The sequence below is a fragment of the Thermobia domestica genome, chromosome 13 (assembly GCF_964235325.1).
Source record: "Thermobia domestica chromosome 13, izTheDome1.hap1.1, whole genome shotgun sequence".
Taxonomy (NCBI): domain Eukaryota; kingdom Metazoa; phylum Arthropoda; class Insecta; order Zygentoma; family Lepismatidae; genus Thermobia; species Thermobia domestica.
The window spans coordinates 46,070,519-46,095,316 of NC_137466.1; the positions used below are offsets into that span (position 1 = coordinate 46,070,519).

General features: G+C 34.6%; 1 protein-coding gene across 6 annotated transcripts in view; it reads left to right on the top strand.

The window, feature by feature from the left end:
* The window catches only part of LOC145668127 (PMS1 protein homolog 1-like), a 153,356-nt gene that overhangs the window by 32,402 nt on the left and 96,156 nt on the right, over positions 1 to 24,798 (top strand). For all 6 annotated transcript variants that reach the window (XR_014127976.1, XR_014127975.1, XM_081735686.1 and 3 more), the window contains 3 exons: positions 328 to 450; positions 9,111 to 9,251; positions 13,120 to 13,950. Coding sequence is in view for 4 of the 6 variants with exons in the window: in XM_081735686.1 (XP_081591812.1) it covers positions 328 to 450; positions 9,111 to 9,251; positions 13,120 to 13,950 (1,095 nt within the window). In the remaining 2 variants the exon portion in view is untranslated. The remainder of the gene's footprint in view (positions 1 to 327; positions 451 to 9,110; positions 9,252 to 13,119; positions 13,951 to 24,798) is intronic.

Below are 24,798 nucleotides of genomic sequence, written 5' to 3' on the forward strand. Positions count from 1 at the left end.
TAGGTATGCAAATACAACTTCTTTTAGTGATACCATTAAGAAAAGAAGTTAAGTTTATGCGTAAATTTTCGTAGTTTAGTGATAACTAATGTAATATGTTATTCATATTCTTTTGAAATGAACATAAACGAATAGAAGGGTGAAAAAAGGGAGTGTCTTGAGTTTATATTATATTTTAGCATTAAAACATGTCGTTTCCAATGAGTATTTTCTGTACCTTCTGTCTTGTAGTACTCACATGGATCATTTATTCTTATTACTAATTGTAGTTATTATTGCAGAGAAAAAGACCCTAGTTTTAATTATAATATTTATTTTTTCTTATAGATGAAGATAACATTATTTATTCCAAAAAAGGAAGCTAATATTTCAGAAGTGTCTCACTCATCATCTGACTGTATGGTAATTTTCGTAAACAAACGGCCAGTACAGATCAAACAACTTGAGAAGGTATGTTTCATTATTTTACATATCGTAAGTCATGGCTAAAAGTCCTTTTTGTTTGTTTATTAACGTTGATGACATGTATTGCAAGCTCTCATATTTCTCTATTTACTGACACTGATGGACAGTATTACGAAACGAATAAACAAGAAGAAAATCATAATCCATTGTAATGCTGTAAGGGCACTGTGGCTTGTTGTGTGTTGCTCATTTATTTATTGAAAAGTTTAGCGTTCCTTTTCTGCTGGGAGGCTAGATAAGATAAGCGCACATGCTACTACTACACCAGTATCGAGAGCGTAATATGTTGTGGTTGATATTAAAAAAAAATATACATAAAAAAATGAAAGTTTAGCCGTTGTTCTCTCTTGGCATTTACATGTAAACATATTTTATTGTAATGTACATATTTCCCGCAGTTTTGAAATATGGTAATGCAACTAGGACTTAAAGGGATATATTGATACTAAACTAAATCTCTACGTTACGCAATTGAAGAGGCTCCCGACACTCCGAAACGTGGTAGCGTATATCAGAGACAGAATTACTACGTTTAATGGAAATTCCAATTTAACATTTTGGTCATTAAAGGCCTTCATCTCAGTAATTAGAGTTTTCGAATAGCTGTTGCGTTACGGTTGGGAGCAAATATATGTGAACCTCATAAATGTCAGGCATGTAGGAATCCAGTAGATAAAAAAGGACTGCATGGACTGTCTTGCATAAAAAGTACAGGTAGATACCCCCGACACTCAAATGTCAATGACATTATAATGAGAGCACTCATTTCAGCAGGTATACCGGCAATAAGGGAGCCAAATGGATGTAGTAGAACGGATGATAAAAGACCAGATGGGATGACCTTAATACCTTGGAAGAGAGGCAAATCATTGATTTGGGATTTTACATGCACAGATACTTTCGCTCCTTCCAACCTTCCTTTCTCCTCACTCCAAGCGGGCAATGTAGCCAGTCGAAAGGAAACAGAAAAAAGAAGAAAATACAGTAACCTAACAGAGAAGTACCAATTTGTGCCCATTGCCATTGAATTCAGTGGATCCTGGGGCAAAGAAGGTCTCAGCTTTATAAAAGAAGTAGGTAAACGCATCACTCAATTACCTGGTGATGATAGAGCAAGCACCTTCGTAATTCAGAGAATAAGTATGGCAGTGCAAAGAGGTAATGTAACCTCTATATTAGGAACCATACCACCAGGTAAAGAGCTAGAGGAGATTTTTCTTCTTTAAAACCCCTTTCTTTATGTCATCTGATTTTTTTTTTTTTATGCTAGAAGAAGAAATTTGATTTGTATATAAAGTTACCTCTACTATGTGATTTGCTTTAGGACTGTTCTGTTTATGTACATGTTATTTAAACTTAGTTTAAGGAGATATTGTTTCAGATCAAACATGATTTTCCTTATGCATGTTCAACCAAAAACATTTATTGGTCCATTATTAACATTGTAACACACACCTGTACTACTTGATACTCAACAGAACTGTTATCAACATTTGAGCACAATAGCTTATTACAATGTAATGTCATTAAAGTGCATATATTATATCTTTTGAATATATTAATAAATTAGATAGAATTAAGCTACGGAATAAAACTAGAGAATCACTTTTAAGGTTACTGATTAGCATTGCTATATTGTTAACGCTATGATGATATTTTTGAGGATAGTAAATATACTAACAGTGCGCCTATACCTATACCTTCTTTCTTTCAGTCCATTGATTTTGTATGAAGAATTATTTTTCTGTTTTCTTTTGAAATGTACTGGAATTTTAATCAGGTGATTGTACCGATTTCTTCTTCAAGTTTAGTTAAATGTCCATTGCTTTTTCAAAAAGAATTTGCAGTTTTATATAAATTTAATATTACTTTAAATTGGTTTTCCGGAATGAATATTTACATTTTTATATAAATTTAATATTATTTTAAATTGCTTCACTGAAATGAATTGCATTTTTATATAGATGTAATTGTTTTTCCGAAATGAATTTATATTTTAAATAAATTTAATATTACTTTAAATTGCTTTACCGAAGTGGATTTACATTTTTAATACAAATTAAATATTATTTTAAATTTAATAATTAAATATTAAAATTACATATAACATTTTTTTTTTATTTTCACGAAGTAAGGGGCATTTAAATAGATTTGAAGAAGAAATTAATATTAAATCATTAAAATTGTAGTTCATTTCTACGAAAGCAGAAACATAATACCCCGTGATTCAAATCAATGGGCTGAAAAACGAAGATTACGCATATATTGAACACCATTAATGATTCAAAATAAAGTTATGTACAAAGAACTTGTGTAACTTTAATGTTATTTCTTGTAACTTGACTTGTTACATAAAACTGTATACAAAGGTTTATAAGAAACCGAAGAAGAGGTACAAATGCAACAGGATACTTGGGACAAACGTACAAAAGAATGTGACCTATGTATACGCCAAGAGAAAAGTGAATCTTTGATCAATTCAACAATTAAACACCAACAAAATACAAATACAGTGGCAAGGAAAACCAGTGGTGATGGATAGGAGAAATTTTAATACCTGTATTAGAATGACAGCTGATTGCATATGAAAGAAAAAATTATTAGGGGACCACATCAAGGATGAAGACTTAACAAAGTGTGAAACATCTCATGTGGGATTGGCAGGTGAATAGAATCCAACCAATGGAAATCAGTAATGAACTTAACCATGCCTGTGTCCGAGGAACGGTTTTAAAATGTAGGTCACATGGTGTGAACATATACAAAGAGCTAAAGAAGAACGCTTATCTAAAAAATCCTTGTAGTACAAAGAAATATATATATATTTTTTTTAAGAAAAGGAAACAGTTGAGAGAGATCGTGTGTATATATACACACCCAGACTCGGTAGGATCCTACAATAGGATATTATGCATGATGATAGCGATTAGTTGTGGCTTTGGCAATGGAAAAGGTCCCGGATTCGATCCCAGCCCCCGCCAAGTGAACTTTGTGGTGGACAAACACCGTGTGCGTGGGTTTTCTCGGGGTTTTCCCGTTTCCTCCCACTTTCTTCATTCCATCATTTCATTCATTACTCATCATCACCGTCTCCTTTAGCCTAACCGGCATAACCGTGGGACGTAACACTCAAATATTTCATTTCATTTTTTTGTTTCCAATTTAGATACACACGCTGTATACTATTTATATTTGAATATCACGTACGCGTTTGTTTTATTAATATTGAAAAGCATGTGCTATGACCACAAGAAATTAGAACAGAGTTACAGAACAGTAATTTGGACCGAGTTCAAACGCGTTTTCTGACGTAATATTGTAAGAACAGTAAAATATTCAGAAACTGAATGTTGAGTCTAATAATTTGAACACGTCTGTACCTCTGTACAATAGTATAGGTTTTTCTTTTGTTTATGTTACCTGAGTAAAATGATTATTTACTGAAATACAGTTTAGGTGTGGACATTAATATCTTCATTTCTCTTAAATACAAGGTTTCACCCAAATATGGCTTTCACTTTACATGTTGAATACAAATTATATCCATTGCAGTAAATATTGTTCTGAATGCTTTGTGCTACTTCTTGTTTCACGCAATTTCTTTAATGCCTCCCAACATTGGATTAAATTACAATTTTGCCCTTCAGCAAAACTTACTAATTATTCCTCTTATTAGAATCACGCAATGGACTTATAAAAGAACGTCTGTCCGTTACTCCGCACGATAACTCATGAACGAAAGTTTTTTTTTAAACAATAGATAGATAGAGCCATTATATCGAGTCCATCCGTTAACGTCTTCACCGATAACGGCGACTTTAACGGTTTCTATCCATATTTTATTTTATCTTATTGAAATATGGTACTATAGGTTACATATCGCACCGTTAGGCGACAGCACACATCCTCCAGCGGCTGATTTCTGCTAGGCCAAATTAAAACTTCGCGTGATTCTCGTTATTGTCTAGTAGTTTCCTTTATTATTATTATTTATTATATTTTATTTTATTTTTCGAAAGCTCACGAATCAAGATCGAAAGATCGCTGTTACGCAATGTCATTTCATTTCATGGGAGCGAAGTCGGTCACTCGTACATCATAAGAAATACCGTAACGCCTCCAGGCCAGCAATGTGCTCGATGTAGAAATATATCTTGTCAGCCACCACCCTGCATCAGCGTTTCCACTGAAGATTAGGTTGAACACTTTAATCAAGACAGTTTCATCCTTTTTTGGCATAGACTATCAAGTGTGCACTTCCGTCGACATCCCAATATCATTTCATGAATGGAAATCTACAAAGATTCGTGGAGGAGACATCAGGAAATTTTATAGGTATATCCGTAAAAATGATTGCATGAATTCCAGTTACGTGGCATCCGAACCATGTACGTTAACGTTAACGTTGACTTTGGCGTATGACTGGAAACTATAACGCGAAATCTGGCGCTGCCATATAGGGATTGAATGTCAAGACGACAAAGGGCTCCATGTGATGATAACAAGTTGCATTGACTTTAGCCATTTTGTGGTCTGTGCAGAGGAAGTTCTTCATTACAGAAGTAACTACCAACAGCCATAAAGACACGTGGAAAACTTTCAGAAAATTCACATATACGGTTAGAACGACCTATGGAATCATGTTTATGATAGTAGATGACCCTTTATATATATATATATATATATATATATATATATATATATATATATATATATATATATATATATATATATATATAAATCCATAATTTGTTCAGAATCATCATAAATTTTCAGCGATCCCGTGTAAGGTGGCGTTCGTACAGCTTTCAGCTGTTTGTCGTCTTCTCCATAATGTGGGAAGATGCAAAATATAAACTCGAGTCTTTGCTTCTTTGCAAGTTATATAGGGTTACGGCACTATATATATCGAACACTTAAGGACATTCCTATGAATATTGAATCATTATTTTCTATCAGTGAGGAACAGGGCACTGTTTTAGCGATAAAACTGTAAAGGTGTTACTTATTGGTTGAAACCAACCTTTTATGACAATTATAATTAACAATTTTGAAATTTGAAGAACATTTAAATAGCAAAGTTGTATTACTTCATGTATCGAACGGGTTGTGTTATATATCGATCAATGAGGTTTTAATTATCGAACAGGCAGTTTTATATATTGAAGAGCGGGGTTTAAATATTGAAACAGAATATTTTATTTTTAAACAAGTTTACTTTAAGAATAATATGGATGTGGTTTCATTGTAAACACATTGCAATAATTCTAAAATATAAACTAAGATAGCAGACGCAAAGAGGAATACATATTAAAATGTTCTAAGCTACAAAATATTTGTTTCATATCGTCACTATTCAGCACAGAGAGGAGCATCTTACGTTAATCTTTTTGATTGCCTTTCTTCTTCTTCGGTTCTTTCCGGTATTCCTCGGAAGATATTGCATACACTTTCTTCAGCCTAAATTTATGGAGTTTCTCCGTGGCTTCAGAAAGTTTGAGAAACTCTTTGAAAAATTGTCACTACTACTTGAGGAAGGTGAGCATAATAATTCCGAAGCAATCTTATCTTGATGCAATATTTTGACTTGTAAATTTTTACTCCAGTTCTCGAAATGATAACACCTAGAAGATCCTTCTTGGGTGAAGGTGCGTACACATTTAAGCGTTCATTATGCCATGTCAATTCACGATTATTACTTTCTTACTCTTCGTTTTGTTCTTCTGAGCTTGCATCATTTGCTGTTTAGTTTTTATCAGCCAATTTAGTTTCATGTGTCACACTGTACCGGGTTTTTACACTTTTCCAATAAACATCCAAATCTGAATCACCATCACTCTGTTCCTCTTCGTCACGTCTTATTTTGTCACGGAACATATTAAGAACACGAGGAGGCATGAATTCTTCCAGATCATCAAGCACAAACTTCAGTTTTTGATGAGGAGTAGGTAACTTTTGTTGAGAAGATGAAGGGGTACTTTAGTCACTCTCTTGCTGTGGTTTTCCCACTGGGATCTTCAGAATATCGTCAACATACTTGGTATAGTCCACAGCAGCAGGACTCAATGGATAAAGACCACTCTTACGAAATGCGCTTTTCACAATTTCTGGTTTGACGGCATCATTACAAACTTTCTTCAGTTGGGGTGCAAAATTTACTTTCGTACCGAGAGTTTTGATATTCTCGTCCTAAAGAGCATTCTTCAATGCTCTTTCAAGGGTGAAGATACGCCTACGTCTGCTGGTTACAGAAGATGAGTGGCATTGAGGAAAAGACAATACATCAGTATTCGATGATCGTGACAATATCTACTGACTTGAAGTGATAGATGATTCCTGTGCCCATCAAGAAAGAGAATAACAGGAAGTGTAATTTTCTCAGTGTCTAGCCACAGACTAAACCGTTGGAGGTAAGTCAAAAATGTTGTAGTCTTCATTCAGCCAGTTTCTGTTTTCTCATAGATCCATAGCTCAGGTATATTCTTCTTCATAATTTGCTTAAGTCGTATGTTGCTGTAGATAATCATGGTTTGGGCGCAAGACCCGTCAGCACAGAAATTGCCAAGTACTGTTATGCCCTCTTTTTCTTTAGATGTTGCTGTAATTTGACGCTGTACTTCTCTCATACCAAGGTATTTTCCTGAAACCACGTGGAACAGAAAGTTTGTTTTGTCTGCGTTGAGGATCCTTCTTGGGTCTTCCATTATTGCACTTAATCCCTCAGATTCAAGATAGCGCTAAAGTTCAGCAAACCAGCCGCGCATTCTCTCTTCCAAAATCGCAGCCCTGCCCTTGCTAGTAGTTTCAACCTTCTTCTGAGACAGACAAGGATGTCTTCCCATAAAACACCTGAACCAAATTTTCCCTGGTCTTCCATGCTTGAACGATGTGCGTCTTCCTAAAGACTGTACAATTTCCTGAACAGTGTCCAGTAAATTACTTCACTTAAACGGAAATCCTCTCTTTACCATGTTCATTCCCCATTCAGAAATTCCCTCTTCTTATGGGCTCAGGAAGGCTTCCGGCCAAGAGCAGTCTCAGTCTTCTGACGCCCAGATAATGTATCGTTTAAAGTTGTGATAGGAACCTGGAAGGTTCTCGATGCCTGCCTTTGAGACATCATACCGGACCTCACCTGCTGAACAGCTTGTCAAGGCAGAAAACGAATAAAGGAATGGTTTCATTTTATGACGTGTTTGATTCTGATTTTGGGGACACCTTCCTTGTTGGGTTTCTTAATTTTGTCCATTGTCAAATCCTGAGCAGTAGTTAAGGATATTCAACAAAAATGTAAACAATTATTTATGATTAACTTCAACTGGGTTACTAGTCTATACATTGAGAAGAAGAGCCCGAGTCAGAAGTGTGAAATAATGCGATCAGCACGACGTAAGACCTCGATTAGATAGGCTCTCTGTGATGAAACATTACTAAAAATGGTAAATCTAAATATTTTTATAACGGTTTGAACCCATGAACTATCAGATGGCTTACAATTCAGTGTAAAACTCGGTATTCAGTGCAAAAGAAATCAACAACTTAGTTAAATTAATATTTAAATCACAAATAGCCCTTCCAATTGCAATAATGTTCGATACAAAAGAACACTTTTCCTTAAATGAACCTCTTTTATCGAACGACATTTCGATATTACGAAATGGGTCTCGAATATCGAACATTATTTTCTTTTTCCTTCAAATAAGATGATAGCTGGAAAGTAACATTATAACAAATAAATATACATATATTCATATTAACACATCGTATTATTAAAAGGATACCTTATAATTACACCATCACACAAGGGAAAAAGGATTATTACTGCGGTGCTGCACCTTACAAAAAATATAACGATTTCTCCAATCTCCCACCAAAACCACAGAGTAGGAAACATTCCCGCGTTCACTAATATCGAAACGTATCGACCTATTGATTTTTATAAGGTCAGGTTTGGAAGGGTATGTTCACAAATTTCAGATAGTACGCAACTTTTTAGTTTTCTTATTGTTAACAAAATGACCAAGATGTTCGATATTTAGGGGGCGTTCAATATTTACTGCCATTACCCTATCTTGGGCAGTTACGCAATTAAATATTGCTAGAAATATTTTACTTCTTTCGGTTTTTTTTTTTTTTTTTTTTCAACATCGAGGGAACGCCTGGACCTTTAATATGTAAAATCCCCATTATTGGAGGTCCCAGCAACAGCAGGCTTGCCCGTTTTCTTGTGATTCAATGCTGTGTTGATTCCTTATATTGATGCAGGGAAACCTTTTCTCATGCACTGTCGGCTATAACTATAACTAATATCGGAAAGAACACAAATTTAGCCCTCACAAAAGGTCGCGACTTTAGAAGCTATAGGACTACTCACATACACTACAGCCATATCTCTTGTTAGTCAACACACAGCACTTTCTAATTATCGACGATGACACTCTCGTGTATGCATATGTGCTGCTGCCCAATGATCGAATTTGTTACCATAAACGCGAAACGACTTTCTTTGTTTCAAAGTGATAGATAATTTTATACTTATGTATGTTTACTTAATTTAATAATACTCGATATTCACACTTGAAACATAATTCTTTTCAATGTTTTCACTTTTGGATTAATTTGACGTTTATTTTTACTTTTAACAGATTGTGTCACAGCGTGTTGGCGATTACTTTGAAATACCACAAAGTAGGTATCCATTCATGATAGTATCCATTGAAGTTGAACCGAGTGATATGGATATTAATCTTGAGACAAATAAATCAAAAGTTCTCATGAAATGTCAGGTAATAATCTTATTATTATTATTATTATTTCTCTCTTTTGTTTCTACAAACTCAGAGTCATGTTATTTCAACTGTTTCTCCGCGAGGTCAAACATTTGCCCATTATTTCTTCATTAGTAATCGGAGTTACTTCTTCTCTTCAATCAATGTCTTTCCAGTTTTCAGCTCCAGTTTCTGTTCTTGGAGTTTTTTCTTAAGTAGTTCCCGTGTGTAAAATAAATGCTAATCTCTTTTTAGGAATACGGACGAAATCTCACGACCAAAACATCGCCAGACCAATATCTCGCTTGGGCAGAATTTACCCAATGAATTTCTTAATATGCACTCCATATTACAAATGATAATAATAATAATAATAATAATAATAATAATAATAATAATAATAATAATAATAATAATAATAATAATATAATAGACAATTACACTGTTAACGTGAACTATTATTATTATTATTATTATTATTATTATTATTATTATTATTATTATTATTATTATTATTATTAGAAGGAGAAGAAGAGACTTAAGTAACATCTTTATTTTAGATATTAGAAGCGTAAAAATATTGACGAGTTTCAAATGAATGGACATATACATATAAAATAAACCCACAATCTCCAATCCTTGTATTTGAAGTCTTGAGTGTCTACACTGAATAAAACAACCGTTAAACTTTCACATACGTGTTCAGGACTTCAATACAAGAAAAACGTTTGTTTTGGACTTTGGTCGGAAACACTTAATTATGGAGAAAGGACTAATTAAAGATAATTAGCGGGAATGGTTGTTCCTCTAATTAACTTTAATTAGCTCTATGTCCTTAATTAAGCGTTTCCAATCAAAGTTGCAGATACACTTTTTTTTTTTTTTTTTAATGAGGTCCTGAACACAAACGCGAAGTTTGTCGGTTGCTTTATTAGTGTCGTCACGATCAATTCTACTAATTAGCCTTAATTAGCCATATCTCGGTAATTAAGCGTTTCCGGCCAAAGTGGGTTTTTCTTGTATTGTGGCCCTGAACACGTATGCGAAGTTTGTCGGTTGCTTTATTAGTGTCGTCATGATCAATTCTACTAATTAGCCTTAATTAGCCATATTTCGGTAATTAAGCGTTTCCGGCCAAAGTGGCAGATAAACGTTTTTCTTGTATTGTGGTCCTGAACACGTATGCGAAGTTTGTTGGTTGCTTTATTAGTGTCGTCATGATCAATTCTACTAATTAGCCTTAATTAGCCATATCTCGGTAATTAAGCGTTTCCGGCCAAAGTGGCAGATAAACGTTTTTCCTGTATTGTGGTCCTGAACACGTATGCGAAGTTTGTCGGTTGCTTTATTAGTGTCGTCATGATCAATTCTACTAATTAGCCTTAATTAGCCATATTTCGGTAATTAAGCGTTTCCGGCCAAAGTGGCAGATAAACGTTTTTCTTGTATTGTGGTCCTGAACACGTATGCGAAGTTTGTCGGTTGCTTTATTAGTGTCGTCATGATCAATTCTACTAATTAGCCTTAATTAGCCATATCTCGGTAATTAAGCGTTTCCGGCCAAAGTGGCAGATAAACGTTTTTCTTGTATTGTGGTCCTGAACACGTATGCGAAGTTTGTCGGTTGCTTTATTAGTGTCGTCATGATCAATTCTACTAATTAGCCTTAATTAGCCATATTTCGGTAATTAAGCGTTTCCGGCCAAAGTGGCAGATAAACGTTTTTCTTGTATTGTGGCCCTGAACACGTATGCGAAGTTTGTCGATTTAGGCGAGGCGAGATTCTGTATCGCGAGATTTAGGATCGCGAAATTTCGGCCAGACGAGATTTTGAGACGCGAGGTTTTCAGCGGCGATGTTCTAGTCAGGCGAGATATTGGTCTGCGAGGGTTTTGGCCAGGCGAAGTTTTGTATCCAAACCCTCTATTTACTGTTTCGAAATACTGAATTTAATTGATTGGCGAATTTGAATATAATGTCTCGTTTCAACACTGAGACTGTCAAAATCTACCGCTTGAAATGCAATAGTTGCTCATAAGTTTTTATCGGAGGATAGATGATCGAAACCGAGATCACGTAAGGAGTGGCTTAATTATGTGAGGAGTGCTCACCTTTAGTATTAGGGCTCTTTGGTTTGATTCGAGCCTATGTGAATTCATGGCGAACATAATTGTGTCCATGGGTTCTCTTGGTACTCTTGCTTTTCCTCGTCCATTTTCATTCTACGAATTCTTTTATAATAATCTTTATCATTCATTATCCGTTTTTTTTAAAGAAACATAAAAGACATGACTGTGGAATGGTAAAGTACTACACGTGTTAATCACTTGTTAATTTAAATGGTGGCAAAGTAGAAAATACAGTAGAGGTAAAATAACTGAAAAATATACAAAGATTAAAATAACAATTCATGTGAATTGAAAATACAAAGGAACTATAATCAGTTGGATATAATATTTTGTTACAATGTTTTTAAATTATTAAAATTCAGCTATAACTCAGTCTTTCAGTAAAATTCAGCTATAACTCAGTCTTCCGGTCTTCTTTCAATATGATATTCTAAAACTTTTAATATTAAAGTTTACTTAGGAAGTTTATTCAAGCACGTTCAGTCCTTAATGTTTTAGTCTTATTTTGTTACAACACAATTTGATTGAAATTAAAATCAACAAAATTTGTTACGAACTTACTAAAAAGGAACAAATATTGTATATATTTTTTTTATTTCTATTACAAACTTAATATATATGTGAGAGCTCCTCCGTGGCTAAGCGGTTCGCGTACGCGCCTTTGGCGTGGAAGACCCGGGTTCGATTCCCGGCGGGAGCTCATGTGGTTCGGATTCCACGTTAATCAGTAGGTCCACGTCTCATGTAGCATCGCTGCTGAAAGGGACGCTAAACTAAAATCAACTCAAATCAAACTTAATATAAATTTGATTACTTAAGGTTAGTGAGATAAACAAAGCTGTATCATTACTGGATGATATACACTTATCATATATAGTATATCAGTAATTATTACTTTCTTGTATATGAACAGAGGATTTATTTAAATTCAGAACCATCTAGTTTTAGTTTCACATATCTAAGGAATTCTCTTGCACGTTTTTTTTTTTTTTTTTTTTAAATCAAGCTTTTAAGTTTTCCATCTCCGAGTTGACCACATTATTTAACTAGATATATTATTAACAAGGAAATTATACAACTTATATGAAATTCAGTTTATAATTCTCAATTAAAATAGGGGTCACGGTGGCTCAGTGGTAGAGCATTCACCTCTGGTGCTTGGGGTCCCGGGTTCGATCCCAGCCCCCGCCAAGTGAACTTTGTGGTGGACAAACACCGTGTGCGTGGGTTTTCCCGGGGTTCTCCCGTTTCCTCTCACTTTCTTCATTCCACCATTTCATCCATTACTCATCATCACCGTCTCCTTTAGCCTAACTGGCATAACCGTGGGACGTAAAACTCAAAGATTTCATTTCATTCCATTTTTCTGAATTAAAATAAAATTAATATATAATTAATTATGAATTATAGAGCTCCTTCGTGGCTAAACGGTTAGCGTACGCGCCTTTGGCATGAAAGACCCGGGTTCGATTCCCGGCGGGAGCTCATGTGGTTCGGATTCCACGTTAATCAGTAGGTCCACGTCTCATATAGCCTCGCTGCTGAACGGGACGTTGAACTCAAAATCAACTTAATTATGAATTATAAAAGTGTAGTATCGTATATCTTATTTATAGTTTTTATTCCGTAAAAGAACAGAAATGATCAAAATTTGGATTACTTTTATAGATTTATTTGTTTAAGTAGGTTCGTAATCGTCACAAAGAATTAACAGTTATTTTTAGTTTGCCTTACTAATAAGTAATATTTTATTTCAGGATGTGGTCTTTACGAAGGTGGAGGGACTATTGCTTGAATATTACGGAACACGTTCATTGGACGTAATTGAAAATAATGAGATAGCTACAGTATCTGAAAATGCAAATATTTTGCAGAGCAAAAAGCATGCTGTCTCGGAAAGCAATGAAAATGATTGCAAGGTTGAAAGAGTAGTTAAAAGAATGAAAACAAACGATGATTATAATAAGCGTAGAGATGATGAAGTCAGAGTAGAAACTCCAGTTAAAGTTGTAATTAATACAGCAAGTAATCCAGATAGTGGTACCATTAATAAATCGTGTAGAAGTGAAAATACAGTTAATAACGTTAGGGAGTTTTGTGTCAATGCTAGTGTGGAAAATACAATTAACAAAGTTAGGGAGTTTGACATCAGTGCCAGTGTGGAAAATGCAGTTGACGACGTTAGGAAGTTTGGCGTTAATGCTAATATGGAAAATACAATTAACAGCAATAGGTTCAGTATGAGTGCTAATATGAATAATTATGTATCAATGGAATCTGAACCATCATATCCAAAAGTGTCAACCTTAAACAAGGAAAACAATCAAATACCTCCATTTCAGTGTAGTGAGTCTGTTATATCATCCCTTGAAAATTCTAGTCTTCAACAATCAATTGACAATTATAAAATCATAGAAGAACCTGTGCTGTGTACGAGTGATCTGACACCCGTGGTAACAACGATTTCCACGTCTAAGTTAGTTTCCAGTGAAAGTAATAATGTGAAACCCCTTTCAAACGTTGAAAACATATCAGCAGAGAATTGGAGTGTCGGGAAAGTTATGACTAAGGATGGAAAAGTGGTGAAAGTAAGTTTTGTTTTCTACTTTGCGTTTTATTTTTTTTCTGCTAGTACTTTATCTGTGATAATTTTTGTTCACAAACAACACATCAAATGGTATGTAGGAGTTTACAAGAAAGGTAATAATTTTATTTTATTGTAAGTTAACTACAGACAAAACAAAGTGTCATTATTTTATTATTATTATTATTATTATTATTATTATTATTATTATTATTATTATTATTATTATTATTATTATTATTATTATTATTATTATTGAAATGTTGAAAAGCGAGGAAATAATAAATCTTTTCATTGAAAAATTCGAAGAAAAATATTCAAACGAGGAAAGAATAGACGCAGGTAGTAACGCACGGTGGGAACACAATAACTTTGCTTACAGCAGGCTGCAGAAGAAGCAGTAGGTTATCGCGAACACAAAACGACTAAGAAACCATGGGTTACAGAGCAGATGTTTGCAGAAAATGAGGGAAAGGAAGACGTGGAAACAGGTTGATACAGAAGAGGGCAGAAAGATGTACAGAAAGTTAAATAATGAGTTACGGAGGGAAACAGGCAGAGCGAGAGAAGAGTTTTACGAAATAAAATCCGAGGACATAGAAGAATTAGAAAGAGTTGGGAAATATGAGGAAATGTAGAAGGAGGTAAAATCTATGGAATTTCCGAGGAAACAAGGGGATATTACGATGGCAGTAGAAAATAAGAATGGGAAGGTAGTCAGCGAGAGAAATGAGGTCATAGGAAGATGGAAAGAATACGTTGAAGACTTATATGAGAGTAGGGATAGACCGTGTAGCCTAAATGTTGAAGTAGAAAATGAAGTAGGCGAGGATGATAAAGGATTTAGTATTCTTCGGGATGAGTTTGAAAAGGCTATATCCGAGATTAGGAATGGAAAGGCAACCGGAATAGATAACATACAAATCGAATTCATTAAAAATATAGGAGTCATGGGAAAGAAAGAATTGTTCAGACTATGCAATGAAATATATGAAACAGAGGAGTGGCCAAAAGACTTCCTGAAGACGATCATGATACCGATGGCTAAGAAATCGATCCCAAAGAGAGGTGAGGATTATAGAACTATTAGTCTCATATCTCATGCAGCTAAAATTTTGCTCCGAATACTGAACAGAAGGTTATATGGAAGAACAAATAAAGAAGTTGAGGAGGAGCAGTTCGGGTTCAGAAGAGATAGAGCGCAAGAGATGCTATTGAATTATTAAGGGCGATCGGTGAAAGATTTATAGAAAAAGGGAAAGAGATGTATGTTGTATTTATTGATCTAGAAAAGGCTTTTGACCACGTGAATTGGGAATTGTTGTTGGGAGTTCTAAAGAAGTTAGGGTTGGAATGGAAAGATCGAGAACTCATAAGAAACTTATACATGAACCAACAAGTAAGTGTTAAGATAGGGGAAGAACTGACGAAAGGGAGTGCAATTCGAAGGGGAGTTGGACAAGGATGCTGCCTCTGGCCAACACTATTTAATGTCTATCTAGAGGAGATAGTGAAAAAGAGTTTACATGATAATGACGGCATTCCGGTAGGAGGTAGAATGATTAGATGCATAAGATTTGCAGACGATATAGCGCTTGTTGCAGAATCTGAAAATAAAATTAATAAAATGTTAGAAAAAATGAGAAAGGGTTTCGAAGAATATGGGATGAAAATAAATGTTAGAAAGACAAAAGCAATGGTGATTGGAACGAAGAGGTCTGTGTCAAATATAAAAGTGGAAGGGGAGAAAATAGAACAAGTGAATAATTTTCGATATCTGGGTAGTATTCTTAGTAATGACGTGAAATGAAAGCAAGGATAGGAATGGTGAAAGAAGCGTTTAGGAGGAAGAAAAGTCTGTTTTGTGGGACCTTGAATAGAGAGTTGAGGAAAAGACTCATAAAATGCTTGGTGTGCAGTGTTGTATTGTATGGGGCGGAAACGTGGATATTACGTAAAAGTGATGAAATAACGACTGGAAGCTTTCGAAATGTGGAGAAGAATGGAAAAAAATTAGTTGTGTCGAGCGGAAAACGAATGAGTGGATGTTAGAAATGGTGGAGGAGGAAAGAACACTTTTGGATATTGTTAAGAAAGGGAAGAGAAACTGGTTGGGACATTGCCTAAGAATAAATTGTATCATGAGGGACGTCCTAGAGGGTATGGTGGTGGGAAAGAGAGGGAGGGGGCGAAGAAGACTACAATTAATGGATGATATAAAAACAGAAAGATCATACGTGAAGACGAAGAGGTTAGCGGAGGACCGTGGAGCATGGAAGCTTCTCAGCTGCTGCAAGTTACCTGCCAGTAAGGGCAGAATACCCATGATGATGATGATTATTATTATGAACACGAGTTTTGTGTAGAGCTCCTTCGGGGTTAAGCGGTTAGCATACGTGCCTTTGGCGTGGGAGACCCGGCTTCGATTCCCGGCAGTAGCTCATGTGGTTCGGATTCCACTTTAATCAGTAGGGCCCGTCCCATATATCCTCGCTGCTGAAAGAGACGTTAAAATCAACTCAACGAGTTTTGTGTAATTTTAGTTCTCTGTATTTTTACGCTATTTTTTTCTGACTTACATTGGCACTTAAACATTTCTTTTTTGCTTGGTTCACCTGTTTAAATACCTTTTCTCAGGTATGAAGGTAAATGACAGTGGAATGAAACTAGTATAATTTGAAGGAAAGACAAATAAAGGCGGATAATTGCTGGAGTAGTAATGTACAGGAAGTGGGTCATAAGTTTTGCAATACAGGCAAACATTTGTTGCATGTATGCTACGTGAACCGAAGCAGTTCAAGTTGTCGAAGATGTTTGCTAACACGGATAAATATAGTGGTAGTTAGTGCTCTAAAATGTTTTACAGTGCTGCGTTCCATGTGTGATTCGACAGTCGCAGAGATAAAGATGCACCAAAGTCTAAATCATGAACTTTCGTTTTACGAGTTCTAACTGGGCTCTAGCACTGCAGAAACATTTCTGGGCTCTAGCACTGCAGAATATCTATTTTGCGAAAAATAAAGGAGCAGTTGATCACAGCACAGCAATCAGGTGATTTATGAAATTTTGCTTGGCTTGCAAGAAACTCGCCGATCATTGAAGGTCAGGTAGGCCGAAAACCATAGATTCCGAGGTCGTGTTCGAAAGAAGCAAGGATGTATTGGTGTTGGGAACTTTATCTGTTATTGCATTTTACTAATAAATTCAGAAATTGGAAGCAAGGTGTTTGAGTCATTAAACGTGAAAATACCAAATTTAATTATGATTCGCACAGATTGGACAAAACACGACTTCCATTTTTCTGTAACTCAAACACCTGAAAACAAGAATAAAAAGATTAGCATTTGTAAGGATACTGCTTCTATGTAGTCATTATATATGGTAGTTTGGGGGAAATAGTACTGGTTGCTGGGAATATATGGTTCGTATCTCGATAACATTGTCGTGTACCTCCTTTCCTTTCTAGGTTTGTATTTTTGAAGTGTCTTTTTTGATCTAACAAATGAAGCGCATATTCTTTCGAAAATGAGAGTTCGACGGTGATAAACGGTGGTAGTTGCTAGGCACAATCCTAAATAATGGTATTTTCAATGCCAATTCACATAAATAATAACGTGAGAAAACTCATGACATTGGCCCACAATATAGCGCAATTTAGGGTCGAATTTCTTAGTTGCAGAGACAATTAACTATGAAATACGGGAACCAAGCCAACTAGGCCTTATATTTGATGAAGACATCCTGGTATTTGCTATATATATTCAAGTTAAAGATGCTTGAGTGATAAAGGGAAAGTTTAAGTTGGTTTTTAAATTGAATTTTTGAAAATTTATATACATTTCGGAAATTAATTCAACACTAATTTAAACCAAAGATTTTTTGACTTAAAAATACCTTTCTTTAAAAGAATTGAAATTTGTTCGAGTTTTGCTTTGTCAACACGTATTGGTAATCATAAATTTAACTTATTATTAACGAAACAGTAAAAAAAACCTCACCATGAAGAAAGCATTTTTCCCAGAAATTACACACTCACATTTAAAAGTACATAGTACAGAGAGAGGCATAAGCTGAAAATGCGGGTTGTGCGGGAGCTAACTCCCTGCTGAAAATAGTTTATAATTCTTTAAGTCCTCAATCAATTCTAAAGAAACATTTAGTTTTTCTTACAGTGGTAGAATTATTATGAGTTGCTGAAATTCTATAGCCGCATTATCAGTTTCCTTAAAACGTTGAGGATGGTTGTGACACCAGACTGTACCTTTGAATGGCTTTTCTCAACAACTGCCATTAATAGCAATTGGGGCGGTTAACAGATCCCTCAAGGTGAAACATGGGTTCATATATTATAATAATAATATATTTTATTGTACTTAACACCCAAAGGCAATTACAAAGTACAAAATTTTATATACAATCATCAAAGGATGAGCAACATCAAACATACATATAACTAGTGTTTAAACATGAACATTACAATAAGTATACCCTTTTTTCCTTCTTCAGGTTATAACATACAAAAACAAATCTACAATTTATCAATTAGCATCTCAAAACACTTTCGCTTGAAAGTCGTAAATGTATACTGAAAGATATCTAAACCATAATCCCAATTCTATTACCCGCATCACATAATTTATACAGTGGAGAATTTTTGTTAGTACTTATTCTATTATGAGGCATGTAAAAAGTATTTCTTCCTCTTAGATTTTGTCGAGGAATATAAAAAGGTAATCTACCTAATAAAAACATATTATCTTCCCTATTGTCAATCAATTTTTTAAGATATAACACTATTTGTATAAACCTTCTTTTTTCTAGTGACAACAATTTAAATTTTTTAAGAAGAACTTTGTAAGAAATATATTGTGTTTGTATACCAAATATTTTATAGGCAGTATATTTCAATAATTTGTTTTTAACTTTCTCAATTTGTTGTTTTTGACACTGATAAAAAGATCCCAAACTATAGATGCATATTCTAATTTTGATCGTACAAATGCATTATATAACGATAATATAGTTCTAGTATTTTTAAAATAATAACTTGACATTTTTATAAAACCGAGCATTTTAAAAGCTTCAGTAGTTATTATATTTATATGGTGTTTGAATTTCAAATTCATGTCAAACCATACCCCTAGATCTCTTATAATTTCCTTTCTTTTTAACCTCTGATTTCCTATAATATATTCAAACAATATTTGTTTTTTGTTGAGTGTATAAGTCATTACATAACATTTAGAAATATTCAGTTGGAATTTGTTTTTCATACACCACTCACTTAGTCTATTTATATCCGACTGCAATGCATTACAATCCCTCTCTGTTTGGATTTCATTATATAATTTGGTGTCGTCTGCAAATATCAGGCATGATGTATGTTTAAAAGCTTCTGGTAGATCATTAATCATTATCAGAAAAAGTAAAGGACCTAAATTTGATCCTTGAGGTACCCCTGAATATACTGAATATTGTTTAGATTTGATATTATTAAAGATTACATATTGCATTCTTTCAGTTAAATATGAATAAAACAATTTAATTAAATCCCTCGATATACCAAACATTCTCAGCTTTCTAAGAAGTACACCATGGTCAACTAAGTCGAAAGCTCGTTTAAAGTCTGTATATATTACATCTACTTGTGTCCCTCTACTGAAAGAGTCATTAATTACTTGATTCATAACCAATAAATTTGAAGTAGTTGATCGATTACACCTAAAGCCATATTGAGAGTTAAACAAATATCTAGAAACATGATTGAATAGATGTTTATAAATAACTGCTTCAAATATTTTAGCAGGAGAAGGTATCAGATTAATTAGTCTATGATCTTCTATCAATCTTACTGGATTAGCTTTAGGAACTGGGCATACCGCTGAAATTTTAAATTTTGCTGGAAATTTTCCTTGATGCAAAGACAAATTGAACAAATAAGTCAATGGTTTGATGAGGAATTCTTTACAGCCCTTAAAAATATAAGATGGTATACTATCATGACCAAATGATCTTTTACTTTTTATTTTATTATATTGACATGATGATGTTATAAATAGGAGATTAATATTCATACCAAGCAAGTGTCACTCCCCATACTCACTCATAGTCTTCCGTCAATTATTTCTGGCAGTCGTATGTTTCTATGAACGAAAATTCGACTCCTCCTCTAGAACAGTTCGGATTGTGTGTCTGGTTATACCACTTTCACGAGATGCTTGTTCTGATTTCTGAGGATTTTGTGTGAACATTTCCTGAACTAGTTGCACATTTTCCTCCATCCTTTACTTTGAGGGACAACCGTATCTCCTAATATCTGCTTCAGAACCTTTGTCTATTAGCTTCAAATGGCAACTTTTTATGATCTTGCATCTACCCAGGTATGAGTTTCTTTCACTCTTTGCCACCAACTATACGCTTGAACCACGGACTCCCAAACTTCGAACCAGGATCAGTAACGGACACAGAATTGTTGGGTGCAGGTTGGAGACGGATTAGATGAAGTATTAAAAGTAGGTATTGTAGAAAAAATGAACACTGGAGTTAATGTGGGTGCACCCATTGTGCAACCACTTATGATCGTGATGCAAACTGAGCCCACTTACGCAAGATTAAACGTTGCACCATGGTCCACCATTGATACTTGCAATGAAAGTAATGAGATACCATATAATAAAATTCTTCTATTTCAAGGAATATTAAAATTAAGGATAAAAGGTTACTTTAGGAAAAATGAATAAGGGATTTATTCCCGCCCACCCTATATATGTGATGAGAACTATGGAAATGTGCTTTATATGCGTAGATATCACGTTAGAGGATTCCGGGAATGCAATCCTTGACAATGAAACCGTCACTAGATATCAGTGCTTCGCATTGTGCATGTGATTGTTTGTAATTGGAGCGAGAAACCGTTGAAGTTGGTATCTTAACGACTGTTTTTTTGACACGCTCGTTAATTGGCTTTTCGTATTCAAGGTCATCATAATGCATGTAATAGTACTTTGAATTAATTTATTTTTATACATTACTGATGTGTATAGAAAAATGTTGGAAAAAAAAAATAATCTGATGACTGTACGGACGAAGAATCGAATCCCGGTCTCACGCTTATTGGGTGAATGCTTAATTTCTGATTTAATAGTAGCTCCATCATTTTTTGTTACTTATCCGAAAACGAAAAAAAATTTAAAAACTAAAAAAAAAATGATCATGTTACTTGTATTTCTGTTTTCGAGCATCCGCGCGGCATCCGAGAAACTGGCATTTAATTTTCTTCCATCAAGCACGAGTTTTGATCTAATAATGGAATTATGAAATTGGCCGGAAGAGCTTATAGTGCGAAACGCTCTGTTTTGTTAAATATTTTCAAAAGATTGGCAATGTTTCACTCTATATTGGTAGGATGTTTCGTTTAAATAACTTGGTCCTATCGAATACAGCAGACGCTTTGTAAAATGGCTGTTGTAAAGCACGTATCAAAAATTTTAGAATTGACACTGGTACTCTGTGCCAGACACGTTGCTTTCTTGTAAAATCCAGACTGTAAATCACTCATGTGAATTCTAACTAAAACGTGTTTTTCAATACCCAGATTGAGTGCCGATAGCAAATATTAATACTTATTAACTGAGTTAACCGAATTCACATCATCTTCTACTTATTTCTATATTTATTATTATTAAATTATGTATTTGTACTATTATGTATGCATTATGTATTTATACTGTGTATTTATATATCATATTATGTATTTATAGTAAGAGAGAGAATGAGAGATGAGTTATACTTGTAAAATGAATAGTGGAGCATCAATTCACAAACGAAATATTCACGCCATACGCAGGACTCGATTCCTTTTATTAATAATGTTTTATATTCGTACGCAACAGCAAGTTTTGTTAGACGGAACTTACTGTTGAATCGAAATCCTAGTACGATACTAAATTCCTAGTACGATAAGCGGAACTCGACTCACATTATCAGCTTAACTCCGTACCGGAGCCGCGGTGGCTGACTGGTAGAACGTTCACCTCTTGTGCATGGGGTCCTTGGATCGATTCCAGCTCGTGCCGCCAAGTGAGCTTTGTGGTGGACAAATACCGTGTGCGTGGGTTTTCTCGAGGTTTTCCGTTTTCCTTCCACTTTCTTCATTTAGCCATTTCATTCATTTCTCACCATCACTACCTCTTTTAGCCTAATCGGCATAACCGTAGGACGCAGGCTTGCCAGCGACGTGGAAAACCTGGAAATGTCAAGGAATTTTATATACTGATGACATTAATAAAAAAAAAAAAAAAAAATGAAAAATTATTGAAAAATGTCCATTAAAATAGTACGAAATCTGTCATGTCTTATTCTAATCGTAAGTAAAATTTGTACCAGGGTTCCCACTCTTCTGGAAAACCTGGAATAGTCAGGGAATCCAGCTTAGCACTAAAATGTCCTGGAAAAGTCAGGGAATTTTATAACTTATTGTTTAAATGTCATTTAGCTACAGCAGGCATTTCTTATGTAATGACAAATGCTTGAAAGAGGTGGCTACTCTTGCTACTGGAGCCAGTGGTTTAATATTTCCACTTTTAAAAAAATATAACAGGGCAATTCCTGTGTTAATGCATGAATGTGTTTGACTTCTGCGTTTCTAATGTTGAAAGTCAAAGAGTCTTCTGCACTTTTAAGTTTTGAACTTTTTTTCTTGCTACAAAAGTGAAAAGATATCTCATACTTTTATACTGATGCATGATTCTTGAAAATAGATAATCCAGTGTGCCCTGTTACTATATGAATGTACTTGCTTTCTTTGTTGTTAGTATCTAAAGATGAGACGATTCAGATTCCTGGGATGGAAAATTAATGTTAGATCGTTTTTGAAATTACTTGGAAGCTAATGTAGCTTTAATAGCAATGCCAATATATGCCAAAATTTCTCTATCCCATGGAAGGGAGTTTTTCAAAAGAAAACTCTTTTTCTCATTGGCAAATTTTTTAAACGTACATCATCACTTTATGTTCAGAATTCTGTCTCAGATCTTACCGGAGTTTCATTTTCGAAAGCACTACAACAATGCACTGATTGAGTGTGCTAATTTTTTGGAACTCTAATTAGGTTCAGATAATTTAATGATTACATTAATTGCAACTTAGAGATATTTCTGTAGATGTGTGTATTTAATGAATGTAGCTATTCCTCTCGCAGATAAATTAAATCAATATATCTTTGTAGGGCAGTATATCTCGTGATAATGTTTACAAAGAAGAAATCCTAGTTCCATTCTGATTGGATGGATGAGAAGTTAAATCCTGAATGGGACAAGTTTCTGAAGCCAGTTAAACACAATCAGTTTCAAGTGTTTTGTTCCAAGTGCAAGAAAATCTTCGAGCTTAGTAATATGGGTCGTCAGGCTGTAGTCAGTCATATGAAAAGTAAATCACACACAAGTGCAACAGACATAAAACTCCAAAAATAAGTGATATATTTGAACGAAAATGTGATGCTGTGTCTGTTACCAGTGATTCTTCAAACCTGAAGGATAGTCTTTCAATTAAAAATGCGGAACAAACCATGCCTCTTCCAAAGGAAGAGGGATCTAAAAGTAATGAAAATACTATGATGAATTATGCTAAAAGAAGTGAAGTTACTCGAGCTGAAGTATTGTGGGTTTTAAAAATGATAGCAAATAATTTTTCCTACAATTCAAGTGTTGATATATCAAATCTTTTCAAATCCATGTTCCCTGACAGTAAAATAGCTAATCAGTTTTCGCTTGGTGCAACAAAAGCAGCATATATAGTTTCATATGGACTAGTTTTTTTTTATTTTATTTTATTTTATTCATTTATTTATTTTTATTAAAGGAAAAGCTGATGAGTCAGGTTTAGAAGTCTGAAAAGATTGTGGCTTATTTTGATGAGTCGCTCAATTCGGTAGTTCAGAGAGAACAAATGGATATAATACTTCTTTTCGGGGACGATGATTTGCGAAAGGTTTCATCTAGATATTTGACTTCCACCTTTCTTGGGCATACAAGGGCATCAGATGTAATGGAGAAGTTCACAGCAGCTCTCCAAGATATCCCTTTTAGAAAATTACTTCAAGTATCAATGGGTAGACCAAATGTAAACTGGTTTTTTTTAGGGAACTTAAAGACGATCTAAGTGAAGAGTTTGGTAACCATATGCCATTGGAACTTGCATCATGTGGCTTGCATGTGGTAAATGGTCCTTTTCAGGCTGGTCACACAACAAGTGAGTGGAAGGTTAATAGTATTCTCAAAGCAATGTACTCAATTTTCTAAGATAGCCCTGCTCGTCGTGCAGACTTCATTGCTATAATTAGCTGTTCGGACTTTCCACTGAAGTTCTGTCAAATCCGGGCAGACTTCATTGCTATAATTAGCTATTCGGACTTTCCACTGAAGTTCTGTCAAATCCGTTGGGTGGAAAATGCAGACGTTTCAAGAAGAGCCATGGAAATCTTTTCCAGTGTAAAGAAATATTTGAATTCAACAAGTAAATTATCGTCCACTGGGTCTGTAAACTGTTTGCATGAAGCCTGTGAAGATCCATTGGCATTGTCGAAAATTGCTTTCTTCAACACAATTGCATCAGTATTTAAACTGTTATTGAAGAAATTTCAAAGCTCTGATTCAATGATACCTTATTTGTATGGTTGATTTCTTGATGTATTGTTCAGTTTGATGAGTCGTTGTATAAAGAAACAGATCCTGCAAAATAATTATCCAAACCTGTTGAAAATTGACATGAACTCCGAAGTTAATTTTCTTCCTGTACAATCTATTGATGTAGGATTTTCTACTAGAAAACAGCTAACAATTAGTAAAGTGTCTGA